Source organism: Tachyglossus aculeatus, unplaced genomic scaffold (genome assembly GCF_015852505.1).
Source record: "Tachyglossus aculeatus isolate mTacAcu1 unplaced genomic scaffold, mTacAcu1.pri scaffold_108_arrow_ctg1, whole genome shotgun sequence".
NCBI lineage: Eukaryota > Metazoa > Chordata > Mammalia > Monotremata > Tachyglossidae > Tachyglossus > Tachyglossus aculeatus.
In genome coordinates this window covers 1,230,391-1,247,756 of record NW_024044845.1, presented here as the reverse complement: position 1 = coordinate 1,247,756, position 17,366 = coordinate 1,230,391, and the positions used below count along the sequence as shown (strand labels likewise).

Here is a 17,366-nt window from a genome sequence, read left to right as displayed (position 1 = left end):
CCTATAGGCAGGAAGGTTCTAGGCCAGAGAGTGTTTCCAGGTAACATAGGGCCCCGGGAACTCAAACTTTGTGGGCCCTGACATTCAGTCCATAGAAGGGACTGAAGCAGAAGCCTAGAGAAGCAGCATAGCTCAGTGGAAAGAGCACGGGCTTTGGAGTCAGAGGTCCTGGATTCAAATCCCTGCTCTGTCACTTAGCTGTGTGACTTTGGGCAAGTCACTTCACTTCTCTGTGCCTCAGTTACCTCATCTGGAAAATGGGGATGAAGACTGTGAGCCCCCCTTGGGAGAACCTGATCACCTTATATCTCCCCCAACGCTTAGAACCGTGCTTTGCACGTAGTAAGCACTTAATAAATGCTAAAAGGGATAAAACAGTACTGTACCTTTTTCTACCCAAGCCCTATCCTCCGCGTGACTTTTCCATCACTGTAGTTTAGACAACACCATCATCCTTCCTGTCTCCCAAGCCCCTAACCTTGGCACTGTCCTTAATTCATCTCTCTCATTCAAACCACATATTCAATCAGTCATGAAATCCCATATCCTTGGTATATACACCTGCTCATGGCATTCTTCATCTCCTTATTTCTCAGTCTGTAGATCATGGGATTCAACATGGGGATTACCACTGTATAGAAAACAGAGGTCACTTTGTCCGAGTCCAGCGAGTAGCTGGAGCTCAGCCGCACATATATGAAGACCGTGGTCCCGTATAAAATAGTCACAGCTGCCAGGTGGAAAGTGCAGATAGAAAAAGCTTTGCATCTCCTTTCAGCAGAGCCAATCCTCAAAATGTTGGTGAAGATGAATATATAAGAGTGGAAGATTTCTAGAGATGTGAACACGCCCAGGAAGATTGCAAACGGGAGTAGTACGGTCTCGTTGCCATGGGTGTTAGAGCAGGACAGGTCCAGCAGGGGAGGGAGGTCACAGAAAAAGTGGTTAATGACTGTGGAGTCACAGAAGGATAGACGTAACATCAGAATGGTCTGGGTGGTTGCATTCACAAAACCCATGAGGTAGCATCCGATCACCAGTGGGCACAGATTTTGGGCTACATGATAACCGCATAGAGCAGTGAATTACAGATCGTGACATAATCGTCAAAAGCCATCGCTGCCAAAAGGTAGCATTCTGTGCTTGCAAAGATGACAAAAAAAATACATCTGGGTAGCACAGCTGCTGAAAGAAATCGACTTACCCTTCCTTAAGAAGTCTGATAGCATGTGTGGCGTGACAGTGGAGGAATAACCAAGATCAACAGAGACAGATGACTGTTAAAAAAGTACGTGGGAGAGTGAAGTCGAGGATCAATCCAGATTAACAGGATCATTCCAAGATTCCCCACTAACGTTACAAGATACATTCCAAAAAAGTCATGAAACATGTGATCTTCATCAATGTATTATCAGTCAGGCCCAAGAAACTGAACTCTTGAACTGAGGTATAGTTTCCACCAAACATCTCACCTCCAGGACACATGCTCATTGTAGTTTTAAGGTAGAATCAGATTAACAGATGGAAACTAAATATGGAGAAGTCAATCACCTTGCTCCCTCCTACCTTACCTCGTTGGTGTCCTACTACAGCCTAGCCTACATACTCTGTTCCTCTATCAATCAATCAATCAATCAATCAATCGTATTTATTGAGCGCTTACTATGTGCAGAGCACTGTACTAAGCGCTTGGGAAGTACAAATTGGCAACACATAGAGACAGTCCCTACCCAACAGTGGGCTCACAGTCTAAAAGGGGGAGACAGAGAACAGAACCAAACATACCAACAAAATAAAATAAATAGGATAGAAATGTACAAGTAAAATAAATAAATAAATAAATAGAGTAATAAATATGTACAACCATATATACATATATACAGGTGCTGTGGGGAAGGGAAGGAGGTAAGATGGGGGGATCGAGAGGGGGACGAGGGGGAGAGGAAGGAAGGGGCTCAGTCTGGGAAGGCCTCCTGGAGGAGGTGAGCTCTCAGCAGGGCCTTGAAGGGAGGAAGAGAGCTAGCTTGGCGGAGGGGCAGAGGGAGGGCATTCCAGGCCCGGGGGATGACGTGGGCCGGGGGTCGATGGCGGGACAGGCGAGAACGAGGTACAGTGAGGAGATTAGCGGTGGAGGAGCGGAGGTTGCGGGCTGGGCTGTAGAAGGAGAGAAGGGAGGTGAGGTAGGAGGGGGCGAGGTGATGGACAGCCTTGAAGCCCAGGGTGAGGAGTTCCTGCCTGATGCGCAGATTGATTGGTAGCCACTGGAGATTTTTGAGGAGGGGAGTAATATGCCCAGAGCGTTTCTGGACAAAGATAATCCGGGCAGCAGCATGAAGTATGGATTGAAGTGGAGAGAGACACGAGGATGGGAGATCAGAGAGAAGGCTGGTGCAGTAGTCCAGACGGGATAGGATGAGAGCTTGAATGAGCAGGGTAGCAGTTTGGATGGAGATGAAAGGGCGGATCTTGGCAATGTTGCGGAGCTGAGACCGGCAGGTTTTGGTGACGGCTTGGATGTGAGGGGTGAATGAGAGAGCGGAGTCGAGGATGACACCAAGGTTGCGGGCTTGTGAGACGGGAAGGATGGTAGTGCCGTCAACAGAGATGGGAAAGTCAGGGAGAGGACAAGGTTTGGGAGGGAAGACAAGGAGCTCAGTCTTCGACATGTTGAGCTTTAGGTGGCGGGCGGACATCCAGATGGAGTTGTCCTGAAGGCAGGAGGAGATGCGAGCCTGGAGGGAGGGGGAGAGAGCAGGGGCAGAGATGTAGATCTGGGTGTCATCAGCTTAGAGATGATAGTTGAAGCCGTGGGAGCAAATGAGGTCACCAAGGGAGTGGGTGTAGATTGAGAACAGAAGGGGACCAAGCACTGAACCTTGGGGAACCCCCACAGTAAGAGGATGGGAGGGGGAGGAGGAGCCTGCAAAAGAGACTGAGAAAGAACGACCGGAGAGATAATCACTACTCACTCACTGTGCCCCAATCTCACCTATTTTGCTGCATATCTCTTTCCCACGTCCTCCCCTTAACCTGAAACTCCCTTCTTTTCCATATACGTCAGATCACCATTCTCCCCACCTTTAAAGATTCGGTAAGGTCACATCTCCAAGAAGCCTTCCCTGATTAAGCCCTCTTTTCCCCTCTCCCTTCTGCATCGTCTATGTACTTGGATCGGTGGCCTCTGGGCATCTGATATTCACCCATCCTCAACCCCGCAGCAGTTATGTACATATCTGTGAATTCTATATCATATATTATTTACAGTAATATTTGTCTCCCCCTTTAGACTATAAATTCATTGTGCAGAGGAAATGTGCCTAGCACCTCTGTTGTGTTGTACGTCTCCCAAGTGTTTAATATGGTGTGCTGCACATAGTAAGCGCTCAATAAATACCATTGTTGTTGAAGACGATGATAATTAATCAAACATGGGAAATGGGCTCACAACTGTCTAAATTGGTGTCAAACCGGAGATGACCAGAAGGTGTCGCCTCCTCTCCCAGCCAGAAATTCTTTCCTTCTGCAAAACTCCCTGTGTTGGTTATAGGCAGCAGCATGTCACAAACGATAATTGTTAGGTAAAGCTACTTTTTCTACTCATCCAGGTTTCTCTCCCCACACAGTCCCCTCTCACTATATAGCTTCCTTTACCCTTTTAAAAACTTGAAAAGAAGCATCCTGGCCCAGTAGATAGAATGTGGGCCTGGGAATCAGAAGGACTTGAGTTCTAATCCCAGCTCTTCCACTTGTCTATTGTGTGATCTTGGGCAAGTCACTCAACTTCTCTGAGCCTGTTACCTCATTTGTAAAATGAGGATTAAGGCTGTGAGCCCTATGTGAGATATGGACTGTGTCCAACCAGATTAGCTTGTATCTACCCCACAGCTTAGTACAGTGCCTGACACATAATAAGGGCTTAACAAATGCATTTTTTTTAAAAAAAGCCTTCCCCTTGGGTACACTTTCAGATCCTAGGGAGTTGTAGAATCGTTTTTCTACAAAAGGTTTCAACCCATATTTCCCCACTCCTCAAGAGCCTCCAGTCGTTGCCCATCCACCTTGTTGTCCAACGGAAATTCCTCACTATTGGCCATAAAGTACTCAACCACCTTGCCTAATGCATGCCTACCAGATCTATTATACTGTACTTTCTCAAGCACCGAGTACGGTGTTCTGCATGCAGTAAGCACTCGATAAATATGATTGATTGATTGATTGTAGATGGGATACGATGGAAGATGGGCATGGCAGTGTGAAGGATAGCTCTTCATAGACCAGACTGTCTCACGAAGACTTTGAACGAACCCTCTCTCTACATTATATGCCAGCAGGGAGAGCAGGGATGGTGTGGGGTCTCAGTTTGGTAAGGGTGGGTGTGGATGAGTGGATAAGCTGAGTTGGGAGCACATTTAGGAGGATGGAACACTCCAATTCCCTAAACCCATTCTGTCCTTCCCCATGCTTCAGTCGCTTAATCCATACTGTCCAGGCTTGGGGAACTGGGGAACCTTCCCATGGGAAGCTTTGTTGGCCAGAATAATGTAAAAAAAAAATGTACAATTGGGATGGGATATGACAGAATAGGATGAAAAGGGTCAGGAGAAGGGGGAAGAGAAAGATGATGCAAAGTGAAAAGCAACCCTACTGGATAATTATCACCTAGGAAATAAGATAGTTGACGGCTGCAGACTTCTTGCTGGGAATTGAAGTATCATCTTCAGGTCTTTGCCAGTGACAAGCTTCGGGTTGGACATATCTTATTCTTATAATTATCCATTCTCACTATTACTACTATTTCCATGATAGCAACTCTGGTTTTATGAGGAAATATGAGGTCAATATCTCGGACAAACCATGCATAAGTGCTTGATCCAGGGCTCACCCAAGCATACCTCTGACTCGTGAGTGTTCACCAACAGCATCGGCAGCACACAGGCCTCTGGATATTCTGGTGGGCGTCGACCTAGCGTAGGTGTTACTTCAATTCTTTTTGGAAGTATACAAGAGACTTTACTGAAATGTAAAAAAGCTTTACTGCATCTTGGACAATTCCTGAATGACTGTATTTGGTGTGGCAGCTTGGAAATTGTTGGGCAGTGGCTATCACTTCAAAGAACTTCATGCTATGGAATTATGCATGGTAAAGGAGTAATCAGGTAAAGTAAGAGCTAGCTCTCCAAGGCTCATATCCAGAACATCTGTTGTACCAGAAAGATCTTCTAAAACTAAAAATGTCAATAAACAGAAAAGGGGAGGGTCCAATCAAGCAGGCCTCAAAGCAGTCAAGGAGTTTTGGGGGTTTTTAATGATATTTGTTAAGAGCTTACTATGTGCCAGGCACATTATTAAGCACTGGGGTAGATTCATTCAGTCGTATTTATTGAGTGCTTACTGTGTGCAGAGCACTGTGCTAAGTGCTTATACAAGCTAATGAGGTTGAACACAGTCCACGCCTCACATTTTACAATCATAATCCCCATGTTACAAATGAGGTAACTGAGGCACAGAGAAGTTAAGTGACTTGTCCAAGGTCACAAAATAGGTAAGTGGCAGAGCCAGAATGAGAACGCACATTACTCTGACTCCCAGGCTCATACTCTATCTACTAGGCCATGCGGCTTCTCTTCAGCAATTAAGATCAGGGAGAAGTGTCCCCAAAAGAGGGATCCCCATTAGCATTTCCACTCCCTCCCTCCTATACCCCTGCACCAACTTATTCCACAAGTTCCCACTTCCTGCTGACACTCTCCTTTAGGAAGTGCTATCCCATTGAGGTTGGAGAGAGGCAGACTCAAATCGGGTGGCAACTGAACTTTCCTTTCAGCTAGAATCTGATGACCCTAGATGAGTTAATGCCCTATAAGACTATGACCCTCAAATAGCTAGACTTTTCAAATATCTAGCAGCGGCTATGTTCCAAAGATACCGGATTAATAAGAGATCAATATTGATCACTGATTCATTGTTTTCTACACTAGTCAGTGAGCTCTAAATGGGGAAAATATTCCCCTTTCCTGGAAAAATTGCAAATAAATAACTGAGGCTTCTATCACTGTGAGCCTGGGAGTCAGATGACCTGGGTTCTAATCCCAGCTCAGCCACTAGTCTGCTATGTGACCTTAGGCAAATCACTTCATTTCTCTGGGCCTCAGTTTCCTTCTCTGGAAAATCGGGATTAATTACTGCTCTCCCTTCAATTTAGACTGTGAGCCCGTTTAGGAACAGTAATTGTATCTGATAATAATGATAATAATAATAATAATAATAATAATGGTATTTGTTAAGTGCTTACTATGTGCAAAGCACTGTTCAAAGCACTGGAGGGATACAGGGTGATCAGCTTGTCCCACGTGGGGCTCACAGTCTTAATCCCCATTTTACAGATGAGGGAACTGAGGCACAGAGAAGTTAAGTGACTTGCCCAAAGTCACATAGCTGACAATTGGCAGATCTGGGAATTGAACCCGCAACCTCTGACTCCAAAGCCCGGGCTCTTTCCACTGAGCCGTGCTGCTTCTCTAATCAGATAATCAGATAATCTGATCTGATTATCTTGTATCTATCCAAGGCTTAGTACAGTCCTTGGTACGTGGTAAATACTTAACACATAGCATCATTATTATCCTAACTCTCGAATCTAGACAGAGAGTATTTTTCCATTCTATACAATTGATTACCTGAAGATGAAAATATAAAGAAAGCTCTTCCCTCCGTGGTTCCCAGATTCTTGTTCTGAAGAGGTATGAGTGATTACATTGGTTTTGAGGAACATAGGGACCCAATCCCTTGAGATTTTGACAGCATATCTGACAGTCCCCAGTAATTATTTGACAGATGGGTGGTAGGGCTTATTTGCTCAATGCTCAGTCCAGAGAATATGAACCTATAGTCAGGGAATCCAGGTCCATTAAATATAAACCGACTGTGAGGCCGGTGTTGGGTAGGGAATGTCTCTATATGTTGCCGACTTATACTTCCCAAGCGCTTAGTACAGTGCTCTGCACACAGCAAGTACTCAATAAATATGATTGAATGAATGAATGGAGTTTGGGGAGCTATTTCATAAACTAGTGCAGTCTGCCCACTAAAATCTTTTGCCCCACTTAACCCAGCCCCAGAAAATAAAATGCAACCTGTCGTAAATCTCTCGATGGATTCAAATAGTAATAATAATTGTCACCTTTGTTAAGTGCTTACTATGTGTCAGGCATTGTTCTAAGCGCTGGAGTGGTTACAAGCAAATTGGGTTGGGCACAGTCCCTGTTACATTTGGGGCTCACAGTCAACCCCCATTTTACATATGAGGTAGCTGAGGCACAAAAAAGTCAAGTGTCATGCCCATGGTCGCACAGCAGATAAATTGCAGAGTCAGGATTAGAACCCAGGTCCTACTGAATCCCAGGCTCATGCTCTATCCACTAGGCCATGCTACTTCTCTGCAAGAACAGGGCTAACTATGGCCTCAGAACAAGTACGTGCTCATGTTCTTTCAACCCAGGGAGAAAAAGGAAATAGAGATGTATTGGAACATTAATCAATCAATCAATAAAATTTACTGAGTGCTTACTGTATCCAGAGAACTGTACTAAGTACTAAGGAGAGTACAGTGTCATAGAGTCGGTAGACACTTTCCTTGTCCTTAAGGAGCTTATAGTCTAGAAGGAAATGGTGGGGGGGGATGTTGGGAAATATTTTGTAGGCTTATGAAAATTGAACACTACTAGCAAAGTGTATTTAAAGTGATTTTTGTATTCAGTAACCCAAATAATAATTGGGTTATTTGTTAAGCACTTACTCTGTGCCAAGCATTGTACTAGGCTCTGTGGTAAATACAAAATAATCAGTTCAGACACAGACCCTGTCCCACCTCGGGCTTATTGTCTAAGAGGAAGTGAAAGCAGGTACTGAACCCCATTTTACAGATGAGGAAATTTAGGCACAGTGAAATAATTGCCCAAGGGCACACAACAGACAAGGTGGTAAGAGTTGGGATTAGAATTCAGATCTACTGGTTTCTAGGTGTGTGCTATTTTCCCTAAACCATACTGCTTCTCAGGCATGTCTGCAGGTCTCTGCCCAATATATGGAAATATTGGCTAAGACTGGGTCTGAGCTAGATTAGGGGGACTGGGTGATTTGTTCCTTATCATCCTCAGTGGTATTTATTGAGTGCTTAATGTGTGCTGAGCACTATACTAAGCACTTGGGCGAGTACAACAGAGTTGGTAGGTTTCCGCCTACAACAAGCTCACATGGAGTGGAATCGAGCAGTCTATGTAGGAAGAAGAACGGGTATTTATTCCTCATTTTACAGATGAGAAAAGTGAGGCACAGAGAAGCATCCAAAATCACTCAGGAGGCAAGTGGCAGAGTTGTGATTAGAATACAAGTCCAGTGACTTCCAGATCTCTGCCTTTTCCACTGCACCACAGTACAATATAAATCTTGTTAAGCATCAAGTTTTCTTTTAAGATTCCCTTTCAAAGGTCCTTGAGACAGTCATCTAAATCCAATTAACCAATCAATCATATTGAGCACTTATTGTATGCAGAGCACTGTACTAAGCATTTGGAGGAATACAGTATTGTATTCCCTTCCCATAGTGAGTTTACAGACTAGAGGGGAAGACAGGCCTTAATACGAATAAATAAATTAGGGATATGTACATAAATGATGTGGGACTGAGTTGAGGGGTGAATAAAAGGAGCAAATCAGGAAGTTGCAGAAGGGAGTGGTAGAAAAGGAAATGAGGGCTTAGTCAAGCAAGGCCTCTTGGCGGAGATGTGTTGTTCAAGAGATGAGCAAGAGTTGCTCTAGTCTAGTGGCTGCTCTAGGAGGACACAAGTAAGGAGATGTGCCGAGCAGTTTAGCCCACTTTGCACAGACCAATGTCAACCTGAAGGAAAATGTATCAGGTAACTGCTTGGAGAATTAAAGTGTCCTAGTGGAGAGAACCCAGGCCTGGGAGTCAGAGGGATCTGGGTTTTAATCCTGACTCCCTCACTTGTCTGCTGTGTGACCTTGGGAAAGTCACTTCACTTCTCTGTGCTTCAGTTACCTTGTCTGTAAAATGGAGATTAGTACTGTGATTCAATGTGGGACAGAGACTGTGTTCAACCCAATCACCCCAGAGCTTAGTACAGTGCCTGTCACATAGTAATCACTTAACAAATACCACAATTATTTTTATTACTAAAACCTTTCACGTGCTTAGTACAGTGCTCTGCACCCAGTAAGTGCTCAATAAATGCGACTGAATGAATGAATGAGTGATTGGCCCACGTCCTCCCCCTGGCTTGGAATGCCCTCCCTCCACACATCCGCACATAGAGAATCAGCGTGGCTCAGTGGAATGAGCCCGGGCTTTGGAATCAGAGGTCATGGGTTCAAATCCCAGCTCCGCCAACTGTCAGCTGTGTGACTTTGGGCAAGTCAATTAACTTCTCTGTTCCTCAGTTACCTCATCTGGAAAATGGGGATGAAGACTGTGAGCCCCCCCGTGGGACAACCTGATCACCTTGTAACCTCTCCAGCGCTTAGAACACTGCTTTGCACATAGTAAGTGCTTAATTAATGCCATCATTGTTATTATTATTATCCACCAAGCTAGCTCTCTTCCTCCCTTCAAAGCCCTACTGAGAGCTCACCTCCTCCAGGAGACGTTTCCACACTGAGCCCCCTTTTTCCTCTCCTCCTCCCCAGCCCCCCCCGCCCTACCTCCTTCCCCTCCCCACAGCACCTGTATATACATGTTTGTACAGATTTATTACTCTATTTGTTTTACTTGTACATATTTACCATTCTATTTGTTAATGATGTGTATCTAGCTGTATTTCTACTTATTGTGATGACACCTGTCCACATGTTTTGTTTGGTTCTCTGTCTCCCCCTTCTAGAGCCCACTGTTTGGTAGGGACCATCTCTATATGTGGCCAACTTGTACTTCGCAAGTGCTTTGTACAGTGCTCTGCACACAGTAAGCACTCAATAAATACGATTGAATGAATGAATGAATCTAGCTTTACTTCTATTTATTCTAATGACTTGACACCTGTCCACATGTTTTGTTTTGTTGTGTGTCTCCCCATTCTAGACTGTGAGCCCGTTGTTGGGTAGGGACCATCTCTATATGTTGCCAACTTGTACTTCCCAAGCGCTTAGTACAGTGCTCTGCACACAGTAAACGCTCAATAAATACGATTGAATGAATGAATGAATGAATAAGGAATTAATTCAACAGCGCAGAGCTGAAAGCAGAAACTGAATTCCTCCTTTTGCTTTCTATGAGCAGTCCCCAGATTCCTCTGCCTCTGCCTGCAAGTATTTGCTTCTCAAGGTCAGGGATCGAATCTATTGACACTATTGTAATAATAATAATAATAATAGTATTTGTTAAGTTTTTACTATGTGCAAAAAAAAAAACTGTATTAAGCACTGGAGAAGAGACAAAGGCTGGCTACCTGAGCCTCACATTCTAAGAGGGAGAACAGTGACTGAATCCCGAACAGTCACTGAATCCCCCTTTTACAAATGAGGAATCAGAGTAAGGGAGAAGTAAAGTGACTTGTCCTAGGACCCTCCACAGGGAAGTGTCAGAGTTGGGATTAGCACCAGGTGCTCTGACTCTCAGGCCTGTGCTCTTTCCACTAGGTCATGCTGTGACAATGCTCAGCCCAGAATAGAAGCTCAATAAATGCTATTGATTGAGTGATTGATTGAAGATTTGCTGCAATCTCTTTTCTTCTGCCTCTTTTCAGATTTTCGTCCTGATGCAGAAATGGGAGAAGGTAAGCTCTTTGGCGCGCACAAGAACTAATGAAACTTTTCTCAATCTCTTTCTTGAAAAGCTTTCAAAAAACAGCTCGTTGCACTTTTGCTGTGCCTCTCCATTGCAAACTGCTGATCCCTCATTCCTTAGTGAAGGGACAAAAACCCACTTGAGGTACAACAATATGGAAATAATTCAAAGATTAATTATATTAAGATAAAATGCAAAAGACCAAAGGTAAACTCTTAAACAATGTTAGCAAAGAAACCCTAATCATTAGTGTATCTTTTCACATGGTATCTCTTTCAGCAAAATGTTATGTGGAACACTGATGCAAAGAATTCCTGTCCCTCAGTCATGGCCCTAATTGCCAATGATTGAGTGTTTCAGCAACATTTGAATACAGGAGGGATTTTCCAATAAAAGGATTACACATGGAGACACGAAAGACAATTCAGTCTGAAACCATTCTACCTTAGAATTATCCTTAATTTTCTCCTTAGCTATGGTTTTTCACACCTGGCTTGTTTGTACAGCTATAGCAAGCCCTACCTATGACATTATAACAACTGGTGTTGAAATACCTTGATGAGAACATTCATCTTGACAAAAATTAATCATTTAACATAAGAAATGCATTACATCCTCCAAGACGATGCTTTTCTTTGTGTTATTTTCACAGAGCATCGTTTTCATCCTTCTTTCTCAGGCTGTAGATCAGAGGATTCAGCACTGATATCACAGGAGTATAAAACATGGAAACCACTTTGCCATTTTCTGGTGCGTACTGTGAACTGGGCCAAACGTATATGGAGATGGTGGTCTCATATAATAAGCCAACCACTGTTAGGTGGGAGGCACAGGTGGAGAAGGCCTTGCATCTCCCTGCTGCAGAACAGATCTTCAGGGTAGTGATGAGGATATATACGTAAGACATCACAATTTTCAGAGAGGTGACAGTTCCACTGAAAATCCCCATGCTGAAAAGCAAGACCTCACTGGGGAAAGTGTTACTGCACAATAATTTTAAGATTGGGAAGAGATCACAGAAGAAATGGTTGATCATATTTGACTTGCAAAATGGCAGATGAAATATAAGCAGCACCTGAGTCCCTCGAGAAAACCAGTGAGATATGAACCAAGCATGCGCTGAGTGCAAACTCTTAGAGACAAAACAACCATATAGAGCATAGGGTTGCCAATTGCCATGAAGCAATCATGTGCCTTTACTGCCAGGAAGTAACCCTCGGTGGTTACACAGGCCACAAAGAGATACATCTGGATGGCACATTCTATCAAGCAAATAGTTCTCACCTCCAGAAATAAGTCTGCGTAACATCTTGGGAGCAATGGCTGAAGAATATGAAAGATCCAAGGCAGATAAGTGCCCAAGAAAGAAGTACATCAGGGTATGACGTCGAGAGTCGATTGTGATTAGCACAGTCAATCCCAAACCTCACAAAAGACTGCCAGAAACACCAAAAAGAGAAGGAGCTGGAATTCTGGGAGATCAGTGAGTCCCATAAGAATGAATTCAGGAACTGCAGCGATATTGTCCTGGTCCATCTCTCTAATGTATATGATTAATCTGAAGGTAAATGGAAAAAAAGTATCATTACAATAAATGATGACAAAATTACATTTGATTCCACTAATTCAGACCCTGGCATGATTCCTTTTGTTCCAGAGAGAGGTCTGCTCACATGCTTCCTGTGTCCTCACTGGGCTCAATTGTCTTTCAGGCCTTATTCTATAACTAAGTATGCAAGCCTCCTGAGATCAGATACTGAGTCTTCTGCTTCTGGTGCTTCCTCAGTTCTTAGTGCAGGGATCTGCAAACATCTGTGCTCTATCCACTAAGCCATTCCACTTTGTGAAGTTTCCACAGAATCTTTTTAATGCACTGAATCCTTCTCTCTCCTCACATGCCAATATGGCCTAACGGAAAGACCATAGGCCTGGGGGTCAAAGGACCTTCGTTCTAATCCTGGCTCTGCCAATTGCCTGCTGGATGACCTTGGGTAAGTCATTAACTTATCTGTAAACTTCTGTAAACGTCTCTCTTCTCTCATCTGTAAAATGGGGATTCAAATGCCTAGTTTCTCTCCTACTTAGATTGTGAATTCAGTGAGGAGCATGTACTGTGTCCAACCTGATTGTCTTGTATCTACCCCAGCACTTACTTCAGTGCTTGGCACAGAGTAAGCACTTACCAGATAGAACATTAATAATTATCAAATTTTAGTAAGATCCTGTTCTACCTAGCTTGCACTGCAGTAGAGGTGGGACATATTCTGGACAGGGGGTAGGGGAGATGGGGCCTCTATGTACCAGCAAGGAGTGGTACTTGAACTCCACTTTGGAAGGCAGTGTTCCTGAGACAAGTATAGAGAGAGGGAAAGAGAAGAGTACAAGGACTTAAAAGTCAAAATGCTATCTCTTTTCCTTGACTTCTCCAGATAAATGTAATTCCTATTTTAATATGGGAACTTTGAATTACATTGTAAGAGGGTTCATTTAATGTGCTAACGCGTGGAGTGGGACATTTAAAATCATTTTTATTCAATGTTATTGTTTTCTGTGAGGACTCAATTAGGCCAGCAAATATTCAGCATATTATATTTGGGCCTTTATTAATGATAAAGTTTGGACCTGGGAGTCAGAAGCTCATAGGTTTTAATCCCAGCTCCACCACATGTCTGCTGTGTGACCTTGGGTAAGTCACTTTACTTCCCTGTGCCCCAGTTACCTCACCTGTAAAATGGGTATTGAGACTGTGAGCCCCACATGGGATAGCGACTGTCTCCAACCCAATTTGCTTGTATCCACCCAGCTCTTAGTAAAGTGCTTGGAACATAGTAAGCATTTAAAAAATACCACAACTATTATATGTTCAAATGCTTCAGGCCTCACTGAATGTTGCCAGATAAATAGTAAAATGTCCAAGAGTAATGGTGTATACAGAATTCAATCTATTGCACTAAGGGTTTTGGTTAGGCAAAAGGGCAAAACCCTGTTTCCTTCTCACAGGGAGCTTACACTCTAGTGGGAGAGACAGGCATAGATATATTCATGAGCCATAGAAGCAGAATAAATAAAACTTAATTTTTAATGGAACACATACATTCACAAATCTGGGAGAGGCTGAGAGAATCATGTCTTCTCATTTGAAGATGACATATCCTATTGACATCTGGTTAAGCAAATGGGTGTTGACAAGGCTGATGCATGACTGAAAATCCATTCCATATTGTGCATATAAGTCTGTTCTTTCACAGTACTGATGTGTTCACTTGAAATGCTTCTTGGTCTGAGATTCCCAAAGCTTCTGCTCAGGATGAGCAAACTGCCTTCTGAATGCCCTAGCCCAGACGGTACTGTGTGTAGAAGTTCTGTCTCAACAAACCTCAATGTTCTACGAATAACCTGAATTCTCTGTCCACTACAATCACCTTAAATACACAACATTCAACTCAGCCTTGGAAACAACTTTCAAGAATCTGCTGGTGACAGAAAGCTTTCTTAATTCTCTTCACACTAACACCAGTTTGGCATCCAAGATAGTTCACACTCAGAGGTGTGACTACACCTTCATTCAATTGTATTTATTGATCACTTCCTGTGTGCAAAGCACTGTACTAAGCACTTGGGAGAGTTAAATACAAAAATAAACAGCCACGTTCCCTGCCACCAAGGAGCTTACAGTCTAGAGTAAGCTTATATTTGGAGAGATGGGAGGGTTGCCATGTTTTAATACTTTGTCATTCAAATATCAAACCTGTATGTTCCAGAACCAGCAAATGCTGAAAGGCTTTCTTAGTGCTAAATGAAGATTTTAAAAAATGGTTCTTGTATTCTTCTTTAAATGGTCAAGCACTGTGCTAAGCACCAGGGTAGGCCTGGCACATAGTAAGTGCTTAACAAATACCATAATTATTATGATAAGTTTGGACATAGTCCTTGTCCCGCATGGAACTCACAGTCTAAGTAGGAGGGAGGAGAATTTAATCCCCATTTTACAGATTAGGTAACTGAAGCACAAAATAATTAAGTGACTTGCCCATGTCACACAGCAGGCAGGTTGTGGAGCCAGGTTAGATCAACACTCTATTTTGATCCACTGACAAGGATCGGTGAATTTATTAAATTCTAGGATTTTGTTGGCTAGTGGTGCTGAGTACAGTGATCTGCACACAGTCAGTGCTTAATAAACATAATTCATAATAATTACTGCTACTAGTAGGGTGGGACTAGAAGGAGGGTGTTTTTTAATGTATTTGTTAAGCGCTTCCTATATGTCACATACTGTTCTAAAAACCGGGGTAGGTTCAAGTCAATTAGGTTGGTCACGGTCTCTTTCTGCATGCAGCTCACAGTTTAAGTAGTAGGTAGGACAGGTATTTAAACCATATTTTACAGTTGAGGAAACTGAGGCACATAGAGGTTAATGACTGGACCAAGCTCACACTGGAAGCACTTGACAGAGCCAGGATTAGAACCCAGGTCCTCTGACTCCCAGGTCTGGGCTCTTTCACCGAGACAACACTGCTTTGTGGGTGTTGGCTTCAGTGGGTAACTAATGTCATCTGTTTCCTCAGGCTTTCTTCTAAAATTTTTAGAATGTCCCACCTCAGAATTCCCGAATCACAATAGTCTGTCAGGAGTCCTCTGGTCTGGTGCGATTCACTTGGGCTAGAGGTGATCCTTAGGGCAGATGAGCCAGAACAATCAATCAATCAGTCAGTCAGTCAATCAGTCAATCATATTTACTGAGAGAGTACTGTATTAAGAGCATTGTTCTAAGCACTTTGAAGTTTACAGTATAACAGAGTTGGTAGACACATTCCCCACCCACAGTCAAGCTTACTGTGGGCAGGCAATGTGTCCATTTATTGTTGTAATGTACTCTCCCTAGCACTTAGTACAGTGCTCTGCACACAGTTAGCACTCAATAAATAAGATGGAATAATTGTCTAGAACAGTCCTCTAATCTTGACCTGAACTTCAAAACAGGTCAAGAAAATGCCCAGCAGCCTTTCTGAAACTGCTGGATGGCCACCAGGTCTTTTAATAATAACAATAATAATAGCAATAATAATGATACCTGTTAAATACTTACTTGTGCCAAGCACAGTTCTAAATACTGGGGTACATAAAAGTTAATCAGATTGGACATAGTCCCTATCCCATAAGGGGCTCACAGTCCTAATTCCATTTTACAGATGAGGCAACTGAGGCATAGAGAAGTTAAGTGACTTGTCCAAGGTCACACAGCAGACTGGTGCCGGAGCTGGGATTAGAACCCAGATCCCCCTGACCTGCAGGCCTGTGTTCTATATACTAGGCCACGCTGTCTTTCAAAAGGTCTTTTGGCTTCTGGAATGAAGTATCTGCCTACCATATCACGGCCAGAGTCTGCAGCAGTGGGAAGGAGTCCAGCAGTACATCCCTTTGGGGGAGGCAGCACTGTGGCCAACGTTGTGGGAGAGTAATAAAGTCTCAATTCTGCTTCAAAATAGCCAATTATTTTTCCCATTAATAACATAGTCCACAGTTCTTTACACTTTCAAGAAATCACCGTGAAATAAGATCAAAGAGGTAATAATAATTATTGTATTTGTTAAGTGCTTACTAAGTGTCAGGCACTGTAATAAGCATTGGGGTGGATACAAGCAAAGTCCCTTGTCCCGTGTGAAACCCACAATCTCAATCCCCATTTTGCAGATGAAGTAACTGAGGCACAGAGAAATGAAGTGACTTGCTCAAGGTCACCCAGCAGACAAGTGGAGGAACAGGAATTAGAACACATGACCTTCTGAGTTCCAGACTCATACTCTATCCACTACACCATGCTGCTTCTCTTTTGATCTGCAAAGAATTTGTAACTATCTGAATCGTTTAACTTCTGAATCTTTAATCTCCCCTGAATTTGGTGATGCCTTCTCCCCCTTTATCCCTCTAGACTGTAAGCTCTTGGGCAGGGAATGTGTCTGCCAACTCCAAGCAGTAATACAATGCTCTGCGCACGGTAAGTGCTGAATAAATGCCACTGATTGATTCCTCAGAACATTAATCCCGTGATTTAGCATTTTAAAACACCATTCATATTCTGAGCACATGAATCACTTTAATATCAATCCATCAGTGTTTCCTGTGGAGTGCTTACTGTGTGCAGAACACGATACAAATACATGGCAACATATAATATTGTAGAGTTGGTAGATATGATCCTTACCTACAAGGATAAAGCCACCTGGAGTTAAGTCCACTGAAGAAGTTATGAGCTGTCACTTCTTCCAGGAATTAAGCTACATTTCCCAACCTCCTAATAGAGAAAGGAGACATAGAACCCTTCCAGGTCCCTGAGACTTTACCTGTTGAACTGGTCTCTGGGTTGAGGTGGAAATTTAGTTGCTGTTAAGTAAAAGGGAAAACTTTTTGTTGCATGAACATACAGACCATATCTTACATCTTCCTTTTAACTTCCCCATTGTCTAGAACAATATGGTGTCCATTTTCAAGAGGTCACATGGTTGATTAAAGATCTAATTTCAGGTTTTTCAGTTTCCTAGCTATCAAATTAAAGGAATGAACATTG

At 43.2% G+C, this 17,366-nt stretch overlaps 1 protein-coding gene across 1 annotated transcript; it reads right to left on the bottom strand.

Annotated features, from left to right (window-relative positions):
* Positions 1-11,444: 11,444 nt before the first annotated feature.
* LOC119922553 (olfactory receptor 154-like) lies at positions 11,445-17,259 on the bottom strand. The gene is made up of 5 exons (XM_038742313.1): positions 17,238-17,259; positions 17,143-17,182; positions 12,224-12,356; positions 11,874-12,121; positions 11,445-11,781 (listed from the first exon to the last, which is right to left on the bottom strand). The coding sequence occupies exons 1-5, from the start codon at positions 17,257-17,259 to the stop codon at positions 11,445-11,447; spliced, it is 780 nt and encodes a 259-aa protein (XP_038598241.1).
* Positions 17,260-17,366: the final 107 nt, after the last annotated feature.

What these genes read in the sequence shown, in the direction of transcription:
- LOC119922553 (XM_038742313.1), bottom strand. Translation starts at nt 17,259, where the DNA reads ATGGGGAAGTTAAAAGGAAGAT. An exon ending in GGGGAAGTTAAAAGGAAGAT is followed by an intron (nt 17,183 to 17,237) that starts GTAAGATATGGT and finishes TTTACTTAACAG; the next exon opens with CAACTAAATTTCCACCTCAA. An exon ending in CCCAGAGACCAGTTCAACAG is followed by an intron (nt 12,357 to 17,142) that starts GTAAAGTCTCAG and finishes ATTTACCTTCAG; the next exon opens with ATTAATCATATACATTAGAG.